At 45.5% G+C, this 15,392-nt stretch overlaps 1 protein-coding gene across 1 annotated transcript in view; it reads left to right on the forward strand.

The window, feature by feature from the left end:
- Positions 1 to 294: 294 nt before the first annotated feature.
- LOC145341255 (apolipoprotein D-like) overlaps positions 295 to 15,392 on the forward strand; it is a 42,972-nt gene continuing 27,874 nt past the window's right edge. Inside the window, exon 1 of the mRNA XM_080186182.1 lies at positions 295 to 499. Within this exon, the coding sequence (XP_080042308.1) occupies positions 295 to 499 (205 nt within the window). The remainder of the gene's footprint in view (positions 500 to 15,392) is intronic.

Genomic DNA, 15,392 nt, shown 5'->3' on the forward strand with positions numbered 1-15,392 from the left:
CATTAGAAGATATTCTTTGAGATCATCTAGTTTTTGGCCTCCAAAATGAAACTATCCAAAGAAGATTTCTTAATGTACATGCTTTAACTTTAATGGCATCAGTAAAAATCGCAGTGGGGATGGAACTGGCTGCTGAAGAGGGTTCACTGTTTGGTGGAGGAAATGAAGATCCACAAGTTAGGAATTGTCCATAAGAGTTCAAAATAGCAACAAGCATCTCACAAATGTGTCAAAATGAGTAATTCAGCGAGTGAATGCAGGGGTAAGGATAGACATTACAGGAATTGTGGCAAAATGGGTCACATTGCAAAAACTTGTTTGGCAAGACCAGCTTCCCCTGAAAACAGCATTCAGAAGAAGAATATGGGTACCTCCGAGAAGAAAAAGTTGCTTTCTACAAAACCAATTTACAGCATGGAAGAAAAGAGCTACAACTGTGAAGAAGAAGATGCCCAGAAATATTGTGGAGAGCTCCAATTGAACATCTTGTCCAGAAAGGGTGAATCACATAGATTCTGGGTGATTCTGAAGTGAAATGGATGTTAAGATGGAGGGTGACACTGATGTTGCAGGTACCTTTAATTTCTGAGACGAGATATTAACAAAAGCTGAAACATCTTCCTTTAAAACCAGCTGATGTGATTTTAAGAACATACACAGAAAAAACCATGCTGTGAAAAGGTTGCATCATGGTCAATGTAGAGTTTAGGGCACATACTGCAGATTTGCCTCTCCATGCGGTATGTGGTGATTTTGCAGCACTATTTGGGACATCATGATTGGGGATGATAAAACTTAACTGGAATACTGTTAACAGATTTGGCAATGCCAATACCCTACACTGACATCTGTGGTCTAACAACCTGTTTCTTTAACATGGAGGACTCTGGAGATATAGAAGTCTCACTCACTGCCACACTGATTCCAATTTCAGATTGCACCAAGTTGTCATAACTCTTGATCCTGCCCTGCTAGTTGGATTTCAATTAGCTGAACCAAATATCTAAAAGGGTGGTCATCCTTGTTTTGTTTGGGCAGACATAAATAGTGCACCAATAATAAAGCTGGGAGTGGGATATGTTTACATACTTGTTGCTCTAAGCAAATATTGGGCACACAAAGATGAACTGATTGCATAAGATGGTATCATATACAAAAGAACTAGAAGTATTATGCCTAAAGAGATGAGAAAAGAGTTTCTGAGGCACACTCAGAATTAATCAAGCCTGAGGAAGGCAAAGGAAGTGCTGTACAGGCCAAACATGAGCCTGTTTGTGCTTGTAATGAACCTCAAGTTAAGCAAGTTAAAGGGACATGACATCCTCTGCAATCTGCAGGATTTTAACGGCATTGTGTTGTCTGCACCCGGTGTCCTCTAATTGTTACTGAAGCAGTATGATGGACATTATGCTTCTTTTAATCTGACCTAATACAGGGTCCTGTGGTTTTTAGTGTCCCTTGGGATTGCTGAGTGGAGCTTGATTGAGGACGATAGGCAGATCAGGTGATATGCCTGGGGACAGCTATTTTTTATGGAGCATTCCAAGTTTTTAGTTCCATTTCTCAGTTGCTGCCAGGAGCTGGTGGAAGAAGGCAGTGTCTCTCTGCCCCCCTCTCTCTCTCTCTTCAGAGGTTTTCCAAAAGATCTGAAATTTTGAACATTCAAAAGACTAATTTATAGCAGGTGTTGAAAAGCTGAAATTCCAGCATCACTTGAGCATACTTGCTTTTTGTACTAAGTCTGAAGAAAAGCATATGTATGTGTGATGGTGCTTAACTTGGAACAGCAGAGATAGCTAGCTGTTAGGAGATATACTGTGTAATGTTTAAATAATGTAATTGGTAATTGCTGATTATTTTTATTATATTCTAGCTGTGTTCTTAAATAAACTTTGTTTGATAAAAGTTTCCTAGTGGGTCACTTGAGTCATACCTGGGATGAAACACCTTATGCTCATCCATGCCAAACTCAAATGTAAAACTTAGGGTCTAGGCTAACTTTATAAAATACCTTGGAATTTCTGGCCTCGGTCTTAATAAAGGAAGCACACCCACATATCACCATTATCTTCCCTAACCCTGTCCAGGCATTGCTGTCTGGCACAATCTGGGAGTTTCCCCGGCACTGCAAGTGGTTTGAAAGTTCTTTCAGTGTCTGCATGGGTTTCCTCGAGGTGCTCCAATTTCCTCCCACAGTCCAAAGATGTGCAGGTAAGGTGGATTGGCCAGGGAAAATGCACGAGGTTATGGGGTAGATGGCAGGATGGGACTGGGTAAGACGCCTTTTGGAGAATTGGTGCAGACTCAATGGGGCAGATGGCCTCTTTTTGCACTGTAGGGACTTTACGGTTGATCACTGGAGTGGGCAGGGACAACAGTGCAAATTGGCAAAATGAACATCAAAGATTGACTCAATCCATCGCAAATGTACACAGGCAATCCTGAAATGGAGAAACACACTTACTGACTGCATGGAAAGTAGTCCAGTTCAATGATATCTCACCCCCAGACTTGCAATTGCAAAATACCTCCTGAAGCCACGTGATATCAAGAAACGGTTGGAGACACGGGATACTGCAAAGGCAATGGGCTTGCTAACATTCCAGCAATAGTCCTGAAGGCTTGTGCTCCAGAACTTGCCACTCCCCAGCTAAGATCTTCCAGTACAGTTGCAACACTGGCATCTATCCAACAATGTGGAAAATGGCCAGGTACGTCCTGTACACAAAAAGCAGGACAAATCCAACCTGGCTGATTACCGCCCTATCAGTCTACTCTCGATCATCAGCAAAGTGATGAATTGGCAATGCTATCAAGCACCACCTGCTCAGCAATTGTCCAGTGATGCCGAGTTTGGATTTTGCCAGCTCTGCTCAGCTCCTGACCTCATTGCAGCTTTGGTTCAAATATGGACGAAAGGGCTGAATTCCAGAGGTGAGGTGAGAGTGACAAGCGTTGATATTAAGGCTGCATTCCACCAAGTGTGGCATCAAGGAGCCTTAGTGAAACTGGAATCAATGGGTATCAGGAGGCAAACTCTCTGCTGGTTGGAGCCATTCCTGGTAGCTAGGAAGATGGTTGTGTTTGTGGAGAGTCAGTCATCTCAGCTCCAGGACATCTCTGCAGGAGTATCTTAAGGTAGTGTCCTAGGCCCGATAATCTTCAGCTGCTTCATCAATGACTTTCTCTCTGTCATAAGATCAGAAGTGGGGATGTTCGCCGATGATTGCACAATGTTCAGCACCATTCATGATTCCTCAGATACTGAAACAGTACTTGATCAAATGCAACAAGATCTGGATAATATCCAGGCATGGGCTGACAAGTGGCAAGTAACATTCATGCTGCACAAATGCCAGGCAATGGCCATTACCAATAAGAGACATTCTAAGTGCTACTCCTTGAGATTCAGTGGTGTAACCATCATTGAATCCCCCACTATTAACATCCTTAGGTCTACCATTGATCAGAAACTGAACTGGACCCACCATATACACAGTGCTACAAAAGCAGGTCAGAGTCTAGGGCTACTTGAAGTGACTAACGCACCTCCAAATTCCCCAAAGCCTATCCACCATCTCTAAGACACAAGTCAGGAGTGTGATGGAATGTCACGAAGAAGCATTGGCCAGCAGGATTAAGGAAAATCCCAAGGCTTTTGTACATATATAAAAAGCAAAAGGATAGCAAGGGAGAGGGTTGGCCCATTCAAGGACAAGGGAGGGAATCTATTTGTGGAACCAGAGGCAATGGGCAAGTATTCACCAAAGAGAAGGACTTGGTGGATGATGAGTCTGGGAAAGGGTGTGTAGATAGTTTGAGTCATGTTGAGGTCAAAAAGGAGGAGAGATTGGGGTTCCTGAGAAACAATAAGGTAGACAAGTCCCCTGGACCTGATGGATATACCCTAGAATACTGCAAGAGGCAAGGGAGAAAATTGCTAGGGCCTTGAGATAAATCTTTGATCTTCACTGGCTACAGGGGAGGCCCAAGAGGATTGGAGAATAGCCAATGTTGTTCCTTTGTTTAAGAAGCATAGCAAGGATAATCCAGGTAATTACAGGTCGGTGAGCCTTACATCAGTGGTAAAGAAATAATTGGAGTGGATTCTTCAAGTCAGGATTTATTCCCATTTAGAAATAAGTGGATGTATTAGTGAGAGGCAATATATGGAGGTCATGTCTCATTAACTTGATCTAATTTTTTGAGGAAGTAGTGAAGATGATTGATAAGGATAGGGTGGTGGATGTTGTCTACATGGATTTCAGTAAAGCCTTTGACAAGGTCCGTCATGGCAGACTGATGCAGAAGGTGAAGTTGCATGAGATCAGAGGTGAGCTGGCAAGATGGATGCAAAACTGACTTGGTCAAAGAAGACAGAGGGTGGCAGTGGAAGGGCGTATTTCTGAATGGAAGGCTGTGACAAATGATGTTCCTCAGGGATCATGGTGGGACCTTTGCTGTTTGTAATATATATAAGTGACTTGGAGAAAAATGTAACTGGATTGATTAGTATGTTTGTGGACCACACAAAAGTTGTGGATTTGCAGATAGTGATGAGGACCATCAGAGGGTACAGCAGTATATAGATCAGTTGGAGGCTTGGGTGGAGAGGTGACAGATGGTGATTAGTCCAGGCAAATATGAGGAAATGCATTTTGGAAGGTCTAATACAGATAGGAAATATACAGTAAATGGCAGAACCCTTAAGAGTTTTTATAGGCAAATCTGAGTGTACAGGTACACAGATCACTGAAAATGGCAATGCAGGTGCAGAAGGTAATTAGGAAGGCATACGGCATGCTTGCCTTCATTGGCCGGGGCACTGAGTTTAAAAATTGGCAAGTCATGTTGCAGCTTTATAGAACATTAGTTAGGCCGCACTTGGAATATAGTGTTCAATTCTGGTTGCCACACTACCAGAAGGATGTGGAGGCTTTGGAGACAGTACAGAAAATATGTTGCCTGGCATGGGGGCATCAGCTATGAGGAGAAGTTGGAGAAATTTGGTTTGTTCTCACTGGAATGAAGAAGGTTGAGGGGTGACCTGATAGAAGCCTACAAGATTATGAGAGGCATGGACAGAGTGGATAGTCAGAAGCTTTTTCCCAGGGTGGAAGAGTCAAATACTAGGGGGCACAGGTTTAAAGTGTAATGGGCAATGTTTAAAGGAGATGTACAAAGCAGATTTTGTGCACAGAGGGTGATGGGTGCCTGGAGCTCATTGCCGGGGGAGATCGTGGAAACAGATGTGATAATGACTTTTAAGGGGTGTCTTGACAAATACATGAATAGGTTGGGAATAGAGGGATATGGTCTCCGGAAGAGCAGGGAATTTTAGTTAAGTTGGGCAGAATGGTTAGTGCAAGCTTGGAGGGCTGAAGATTCTTCTCCTGTGCTGTAATTTTCTTTGATCTTTGTTCTTTGTTTGCCTGGATGGGTGCAGTTCCAACAATACTCAAGAAGCTTGACACCATCCAGGACAAAGCAGCCCACTTGATTGGCACCACATCTACAAACATTCCACCACTGACACTCAGTTGCAGCAATGTGTACTGTCTACAAGGTGCACTGCACCAATTCACCAAAGATCCTTAGATACCACCTTCCAAAATCACAATCACTTCCATTTACAAGGACAAAGGCAGCAGATAAATGGGAAGACAACCACATGCATGTTCTCCTCCAAGTCACTCACCATACTAACTTGGAAATATATAGCTGTTCCTTCACAGTCACTGGTTCAAAATCCTGAAATCCGCTCCCTAACAACATTGTGGGTCAACCCACAGCACATGGACCGCAGCAATTCAAGAAGGCAGCTCACCACCACCTTCTCAAGGGCAACTAGGGAGGGGCAATAAATGCTGGCCAGCCAGAGACACCCATGTCCCACGAATGAATTAAAAAAAAGGAGTAACAGGAGTGAGTGTTCAAAATCAAAGTAAAATGACAGAAAGCCAAGTTTCACCTCAATAAAGCTGCAAGGTTATTGCCAGAGATGATAGTTGGAGAGGCAATTGAAGTGCTAACATTTAATGCATTCAGCAAGAATCAACTTTCTTTCAGTTCTTTTAGTTTATTTCTCAGTGCCACCAGTAGGCTTACATGAACATTGCAATGAAGCTACTGTGAAAATCCCTGAGCCGCCATACTCCAGGGCCTGTTCGGGTACACTGAGGGAGAATTTAGCATGGTCAATGCACCTAACCTGCACATCTTTCAGACTTGTGGGGGGGAAACTGGAGCATCTGGTGGAAACCCATGCAGATGTAAGGAGAACATGCAGACTCCGCACAGACAGTGACCCAAGCCAGGAATCAAAGCCAGATCCTTGGTGCTGTCAGGCAGCTGCGCTAACCACAGTGCCATTGTGCTGTGCCAACATGGCAACCTGGACTCTTTGTCAGACAGTTGCACCGCGATTGTACACCCAGGACATGAACAACCCAATAGCTTGATGAAAACAAGAAATCTTCATGTAACCAGACAAGTTGCTCCTTCAGAGCAGACAGCTGATGAGGAAGATTTCATTCCACCAACTGAGCGAGGAACTGTACAACCAGCAGGTGCACCAGCCGGTCCCTAAAAAGGCGAGTAGCAACAATTGCCACAGCAACAACTCTCTCCATGGGAACAGCATTCCCTGAGGAGTTCACATAACCAGAGGAAGAAGCAGGTTTAAGGTGAACAGCCATGAAAAACCTGCAAATGTACAATCAGAAGATCTCAATGCTTTGAATATCATGGGGGTGATTCTCCCAGCCCAGCAACACAGCGGGCCAGGAGACACAAGCGGGGGCCGTGTAGTGGGCTCCCTGCCTGGAGCCACGGCCTCCCCGAATTTCCGGGTGCCAGATTTTCAGCACTGTCAGCTCAGTGCCAGAAATTGGCATTTATTTAAATTAGATTTTGCATGTAATTAGCGAGCCCGGGACTGAAGGCTCTGGGCCCAGTAGAGTACCCCTGTCTGCCAGGACTGTTCCACTCCAGGGATTTCCAAAACTCCCCACTGGCGACCCGACACCACTGGAGTGAAGCGGGGGGGGGGTGCCATGGAGGCTTCAAGAGGTTGGGAGTGAGGGAGTGCCCCCTGGACATTGCCAGCTTGGCAATGCCAGCCTGGCCCCATGACACTGCCCAAGGGGCAAAGTGGCAAAGCCCGGAGGAACCTTGGCACTACCCACCAGGTATCAGGTAGTGCCAAGGGGTGGGGCCAGAGTGGGGCAGGGCATAATGAGGTGTGGGATCTCTGGGGGGGGGCGGGGGGGGGAGGACAGTCAGCAGGGGGGGGGGGGGAGCGGGGGGGCGGGGGGTGCAGGGGGAGTGTCCTGCTGCCACTCTGCACTCAGCATCAGTGACAGATGGAGGGCGGCCAGTGATCGGGGCTGGACATTGGGTCAGCCTGCCCGGGGGGGGGTTGTTCGGAGGGAGGGGAGGGGGTGGTCGGGACTGCTGATGGGGGAAGGGAGGGAGGAGATCGGGACGGCCAGGGGCAGGATCAAGGCAACCGCGGGGAAGGGGTCTTGGCTGGCCTGACATGTCCGGGGGAGGCAGAACTCGCATCAAAATGATTGCTGATGGTATCCCACCAAATAGGCCTAAGATTAGCGCTGGATACCAGGCCGAGAGGTGAGGGCGGAATGGATGTAATGGAACAAAGTCAGTAGAAAGGGCATGGGGTGGCTGTCTGTGGCCGTTTCCTGGGACCCTTAATCAGACACTGAATTCTTCACGCACAGGGACCCCCTTGGAGCTGGAGGGCAAACTGCTGAGGTTTTTCTGTTTGGGTTCCCCTCATTGTGACAGGTCACTTGCTATTGGTTTAAGAGTATTGGTGACTGAATTAAGTCCTTAAATAGAGGCTAAGAGCAGGTTGGGTAAGGTCAGGAAGGTTGGTCACAAGCCCACTGCCATCCAATAGCTGAGTAAATGCCTTTCCTAGCTCCAAGCCTGCCTCAGGAGCGTACATTAAATTCTTCCCATTATGTGACATCTTTTAAAAAATCTAAATTAAAATGTCACTTAGTGGGATTTTCCAACTGCACTCATCCCGAAACTGGGAAGTCCTGTCTGATGTCAGCGGCCATTTCCATGGTCCACCCCTTGCCCTCTATGATTCCCCTGGTAAGTGGAGTGGGAAAATTTGCCCCCACTGAGTCAGTTATCCACTAAGCTGGGAACTTGCTCAAAATATTTAACCATAAATTGTAAGATGCTGCAATCTAGCAATGGATGACCTCAAGATCGACCTTAACTAACATGTTAATGAAATCCTGGAAACTTGGTATTGCAAGAAAATAATAACACCCTGCACCTCTCAGTGTCAAGTTTGATTGAACGATGTTGATGCAAAACAAAGGATGTTAATTTGCCAAATGATCCACATATTTCCAGTTGGTTTAGTTATTTGAGGGTATAAATACTGGAACTATATGATATGATTTTTAGATTCATAGGATACGCTCCAGCATCTCTCAAGTAAAGATACGCTGCTGTATTGAAATGATGATGGTTCCCTTAGCTGTGATAACAAGTATCCTTACTAAACTTGATAGCTGTCAGCTTGGAGATTCAAGATAAGTACTGCTTCAAACGTTGATGGTTATTTTAATGTCGCTTGATAACATTAATAAGGCTTGGATTCTCTATTAGAAACAAAATTATACATATTTATCTTGGAACTCGCATGTTAATTGATATGGTAGCTTAGTAATTGACTTAAAGTTTATTTATTGGTCACAAATAGGCTTACATTCACACTGCAATGAAGTTACTGCGAAAATCCCCTAGTTGCCACAGTCCAGCACCTGTTCGGGTACACTGAAGGAGAATTTAGCATGGCCAATCCACCTAACCTTCATATCTTTGGACTGTGAGAGGAGATTAGAGCACCTAGAAGAAACCCACACAAGACACAAGGAGAATGTGTGAACTTTACACACTCAGTGTCTCAAGCCAGGAATTGAACCTGAGTACCTGGTGCTGTGAGGCAGCAGTGCTAACCATTGTGCCAATGTGCTGCTATGTCTCTGTTACTCTTTTAAGCTGACAGTTGGGAGGAGCCCAAGATGGAGCAAATTGCCATCCATTCACATTTCTCCTCTGTACAATAATATTTCAATATTACTAGGCGCCCATCCCGTGGAGAAATACATGGTTACCACTCCATCGTACATTGAGCACCAACTTGTTTCTCTCCTTTATACTTATATATTCCAGAGTCAGCAAGAGCCAGAGTTCATGTTCCACTTGTCAACAAAACAATCCCTCTGCTCCGAAAACCACATACTGTATAAGTACTCAGGGGACACAGGCAGAAATATGTGAACAGAGGCATTAATTTCCAAATATACCATTCTTTAAAGAAGCATTGCATTTCATTTTCTGAAGGTATTCGTATTAAGCTTTCCATTTTTTTGTTTTCCCACTTCATACTTGATGTAACGACTTGTTATCAGGCTTTTCCTAATTATACTATTCATCCAAATAATGGGGTGTGTATGAGAATGGACCACAATGCCTTTGTGGGTGATTTTCCTTCTCAATCAGTGCTGAGGTGTATGGATCCCTTTCTTCATCTGCTCATAACAGCAGAGCTAAAATCATTTATTTATCATGTGTTGGTGTTTTTGGTCACTGATGGTGGTGTGGAAGGATGGAGGGCACATGGTAAATCAGGAATTGGGGAATTGAGGTGTAGAATCGAAGAATAGTACAGCACATAGGACGCCATTCAGCCCATTATGTCTGTGCTAGCTCTTTGGGCTGAATTTTCAGAGAGGAGGCGGACAGGAACTGAAAATATGGGTACCAGTCAGCAAGTCAGTTTTGCAAGGCCATTCCTGGCTCCACACATATTCTAGAGCAGAGGGCCCAATCTCCAATGAAAGGGAATTAAAGTTGTTAAGGAGCTCGTTATGAGCTTGTAAAAGGGAGGAGGGGAGGGGTAGCTGCATTGGGAGTTTTGCGGGAGTATATGGGATACACACTGTGTAGGGCAAACATTATGAAGGGAGGTAGCTACATAATGGGTAACAAGTCATGGCCACGTCAACAATTAGCTCAGCTGCCTAAAAATAGCAATGCCTCAGAGAGGGACTTGGCCATTAGCAGCCAGGTGTTCTTTATTTTTATTTATCCGTGGGACATGGGTGTCGCTGGCTGGCCAGCATTTGCTCCCCATCCCTAGTTGCCCTTGAGACAGTGGTGGTGAGCTGCCTTCTTGAAACGCTGCAGTCCATGTGCTGTGGGTTGACACACAATGTCGTTAGGGAGGAGATTCCAGGATTTTGACCCAGCAACTGCAAAGAAACGGCGATATATTTCCAAGTGAGGATGGTGAGTGGCTTGGAGGGGAACTTGCAGGTGATGGTGTTCCCATATATCTGCTGCCCTTATCCTTCTCGATGGAAGTGGTTTTGGGTTTGGATCTTTGAGTCTGTCTAAGGATCTTCAGTAAATTTCTGCAGTGTATCTTGTAGATAGTACACACTGTTGCTACTGGGCGTCAGTGGTGGAGGGAGTGGACGTTTGTAGGTGTAGTGCTAATCAGGCGAGCTGCTTTCTCCTGGATGGTGTCAAGCTTCTTGAGTGTTGCTGGAGCTGCACCCATTCAGGCAAGTGAGGAGTATTCCATCACACTCCTTGTACATGGTGGACAGGCTCTGGGGACTCAGAGGGTGAGTTATTCACTGCAGTGTTCCTAGCCACTGACCTGCTCTTGTAGCCACTGTGTTCATGTGGTGAGTGGAGCTGAGTTTCTGGTCAATGGTAACTCCAAGGATGTTGACAGTCGAGGATTCAGGGATGGTGACATCACTGAATGTCAAGGGACGGTGGTTAGATTATCTCTTATTGGTGATGCTTATTGGCTGGCATTTGTGTGGCATGAATGTTACTTGCCACTTGTTAGCCCAAGTCTAGCTATTGTCCAGATCTTCTTGCATTTGAACGTTGACTGTTTCTATCTGAGGATTTGCAAATGATGCTGAATGTTGTGCAATCATTGGCGAAAATCCCCACTTCTGATCTTATGAAGACAGAGGTACCAGGAGATGGCTGAGGCTTGGTGCTGTATGCTGGCTTTTCATAGTTTCATGTGTTCACAGAATCATAAAATCCATTTAGTGCAGGAGGCCACTTGGCCCATCGAACCGGCACCGAAAACATTCCCACCCAGGCCTTATCCCCATAACCCAATGTATTTATCCTGCTAAACCCCCTAAGATTAAGAGGCAACTTGGCATAGCCAGTCAGCCTTACCAGCCCTTTGGACTGTGGGAGGAAACTGCAGCACCCGGAGGAAACCCACTCAGACACAAGGAGAATATGCAAACTCCACACAAACAGTGACCAAGGCGGGAATTGAACCCAGGTCCCTGGCTCTGTGAGTCAGCTGTGAGCCACCACGCTGCCCTGTATGATGAAGGAGCTTGAACAAACATTGAATGGTCGGCCTGCTCCCCCCTTCCCCTTGTCCCCCGTCCTATTGCTCAGTATGTCCAATCAAGCACGGATGGTCAATCAGTTGCCACCTGGCAGGAAGGAGGGCAATTGGAGGTGCAAAGTGAGGCTCAGTTTCTAATTGGGATTGTAGTCAGCGTACACATATACCACAGGGTAATGCAACAAACAGGAAGTAGGTCATGGTTTCAAATTTAAAGACTTCCAGCTCTCTGAACGACTCTTTATGTTTCATTGATGGCACAGAAAAGTTCACAAAATGGTTAAAACCAACAATGTCTCCTTCACTGGCAAAATCTGCTGCTACATTCAGCATTGGTTCAGGTGGCAGGATTGCTCCTCTGCCCTGTGCCACCTTGTCACAGCTGCTGGAAACTGCTCCCAATAATATACATGCTACGCCTAAAAAATGCAGAGGCAATGAAAAATTGCACGTGATTATTAACAAGCTCAATAGCACTTCCTGCTGGCACCATTCCATATGCCTTTTCCAGCCTGGTGCTGCCAAAAATCTACACTTCAAATCCCCACTCTCCCACATGGCCTAGAGCTGTGTTTTTTAAGCTTTTGTTCCGGTGACCCACTTTTACAACTAGCCGTGCCTCACGACCCACGCCATGCTCAGTTACTACTTAATGTAACAAGTGAGCCTGCTTGGTCCTCACCATCTCACTCCAATCAGGTTCATGGGATGACAGGACAACACGCATGTCTTGGAATAGAATCATACAGTACAGAAGAGGCCCTTCAGCCCATCGAGTCTGCAGCGACACTGTGAAACTCCTGATGTCTCACCGATTCCCCTTTACCAGTACTTGGTCCATAACCTGGAATGTTATGACGTGCCAAGTGTTCATCCAGGTACTTTTTAAAGGAGGTGAGGCAAATTGCCTCTACCACCCTCCCAGGCAGCGCATTTTAGATCATCACCACCCTCTGGGTAAAAGGTTTCTCCACACATTCCCCCAAAACCTCCTGCCCCTCACTTTGAACTTGTGTTCCCTCGTGACTGACCCCTTCAACTCAGGGGAACAGCTGCTCCTTATCCACCCTGTGCATGCCCCTCATCTTGTACACCTCGATCAGCTGTCCTCAGTCTTCTCTGCTCCAGTGAAACAACCCAAGCCTATCAAACCTCTCTTCATAACTTAAATGTTCCATCCCAGGCAGCATCCTGGTGAACCTGCACCCCCTTCAGTGCAATCACATCTTTCTTAAAATGTGGTGAACAGAACTACATACTGTACTCTAGCTATGGCCTCACCAAAGTTTTATACAACTCCAACATGGCTTCCTTGCTCTTGTAATCTATGTCATGACTGATAAAGGCAAGTGCCCCATATGCTGTTTTCACCACTCTACTAACATGCCCTTCGATCTTCAGAGACCTATGGACAAACACGCCAAGTTCTCTTTGTTCCACAGAACTTCCTAGTATCATACCATTTATTGAATACTTCCTTGTCAAATTACTCTTTCCAAAGTGCATCACTTCACACTTTTCAGGGTTAAATTCCACCTGCCTCTTACTGTCCATTCAACCATCCCGTCTATATCTTTTTTTAGCCCAAGACACTCAACCTCTCTATTAACCACTTGGTCACCCTTTTTGTCATCTGCAAACTTACTAATCTTACCCTCCACATAGTTATCTATGCTATTGATATAAATAATGAATAATAGGGGACCCAGATCCCTGTTGTATGCCACTGGATACTGCCTTCCAGTCACTAAAACAGCCATCAATCATCACCCTCTGTCTCCTGCAATTGTACCATTTTTAATCTACTTTATAAAATTACCCTGTACCTCATGTGCATTTGCCTTCTTTATAAGTTTCCCATGTGGGATCTTAGCAAAGGCTTTGCTGAAATCCATATAAATGACATCATTTGCACTACCCTCATCCACGCAACTTGTCACATCCTCCAAATATTCAATCAAATTTGCTAGATTTGACCTTCCTCTGCCCAAGCCATGCTAACTATCTCTGATCAAACCTTGCCTCTCCAACTGAAAATAGATTCTCTCCTTCAGAATTTTTTCCAATAGTTTCCCTAACACTAACATGAGACTCACTTTTCTATAGTTTTCTGGATTATTTCTACAATCCTTCTTAAATAGTGGAATGGCGTTAGTTGTTCTCTAGGTGGAGTTGTAGAGTATAGGTGTGGGTGAACTCAGCTGTAGAGTTCAGTTAGTTCCTTTTGCACTGTGTTCACCTTTGTAAGAATGGAAAATCCCACTCCACGTATGTAGGTTGTCATGAATGGCAATAGCAATCAGATGCTTGTTTTACTCAGCACTGGATACTCCTGGGAGATGCTAATCCAGAATGCTGACAACCTCATGGACTTGTGGTGTGTTTTTAACATGCTGTCACAGGTCAGGTGCAACAGCTCAGTCTCCTCGTTTGGAGTCAGCTGCAAGTTTAATGACTCTGGGGTATCAATCTCAAAGGGATTGTTCATCCACCCTTTCTCTTTCAAAACATAATTTCTTCTTTGCGAAGCAACACCAAAAACTGTTGATAAATGCAGGCAGATGCAATTGAATGAGGCTTGTCAGTTTATTGACAGTTTCCTTACTAACACTATTTTTTTGCTGTGCTGTAGCAGTATAGGGAACGTGTCGTAGTTGAGGCTTTATAGTCGCACTTATCAAACTTTCAATGCTTTTTGGACAGCATCTAATTGTTCCCAGTGCCGAAAAAAGTCATCATCCTTTCCTTGCAATTTTAGGCTCAGGTTTTTTAGAATCGAAAAGATGTCTGCAAGGTAACATAAGAACATAAGAACATAAGAAATAGGAGCAGGAGTAGGCCATCTGGCCCTTCAAGCCTGCCCCGCCATTCAATAAGATCATGGCTGATCTGTCGTGGCTCAGTTCCACATTCCCGCCCTCTCCCCATAACCCTTAATCCCCTCTCTTATCAAAAACCCATCAACCCGCTTCTTAAAAATATTTAGCGAGGCAGCCTCCACCACTTCAACGGGCAGAGAATTCCAGATATTCACCACCCTTTGAGTGAAGAAGTTCCTCCTCAACTCCGTTCTAAACCGCCCCCCCTTTATCTTGAGGCTGTGCCCCCTAGTCCTACTGTCTTTTTTGAGCGGGAAGAGTCTCTCCACCTCTATCCTATCCATCCCATTCATCATCTTATACGTCTCAATGAGATCTCCCCTCATTCTTCTAAACTCTAACGAGTACAAGCCTAGTTTATTCAGCCTCTCCTCATAGCTCAACCCCCTCAACTCCGGTATCAGCCTAGTAAACCTCCTCTGCACTCCCTCCAAGGCCAAAATATCCTTGCGCAGGTGCGGCGCCCAAAACTGCACACAGTACTCCAGCTGCGGCCTCACCAATGCCCTATACAGCTGCAGCAAGACCTCCCTACTTTTATATTCAATCCCCCTCGCGATGAAGGCCAGCATCCCATTCGCCTTCCTGACCACCTGCTGCACCTGCAGGCTGGGTTTTTGCGACTCATGCACAAGGACCCCGAGGTCCCACTGCACCGTCGCCTGCTGCAGTTTTTCGCCACGTAAGTAATAGTCCTTCCTACCATTCTTCCTACCAAAGTGGACCACCTCACACTTGCCAACATTAAATTCCATTTGCCATTTCCTGGCCCATTCGCCCAGCCTATCTAGATCCTTCTGCAGACTCTCCACACCCTCCGCACAATTTGCCTTTCCCCCAATCTTGGTGTCATCAGCAAATTTCGACACGCTACACTCGGTTCCCTCCTCCAGATCATCTATATAAATGGTAAATAGCTGAGGCCCCAGCACCGACCCCTGGGGCACCCCACTAGTCACCAACCGCCAATCCGAATAGCACCCATTGACCCCCACTCTCTGCCTCCTATTTGACAACCAATCCTCTATCCACGCTAACACCCTACCCCCAACTCCATGTCCTCT

This window comes from Carcharhinus amblyrhynchos, chromosome 3 (assembly GCF_965287045.1).
Source record: "Carcharhinus amblyrhynchos chromosome 3, sCarAmb.v2.hapA, whole genome shotgun sequence".
Classification (NCBI taxonomy): Eukaryota; Metazoa; Chordata; class Chondrichthyes; order Carcharhiniformes; family Carcharhinidae; genus Carcharhinus; species Carcharhinus amblyrhynchos.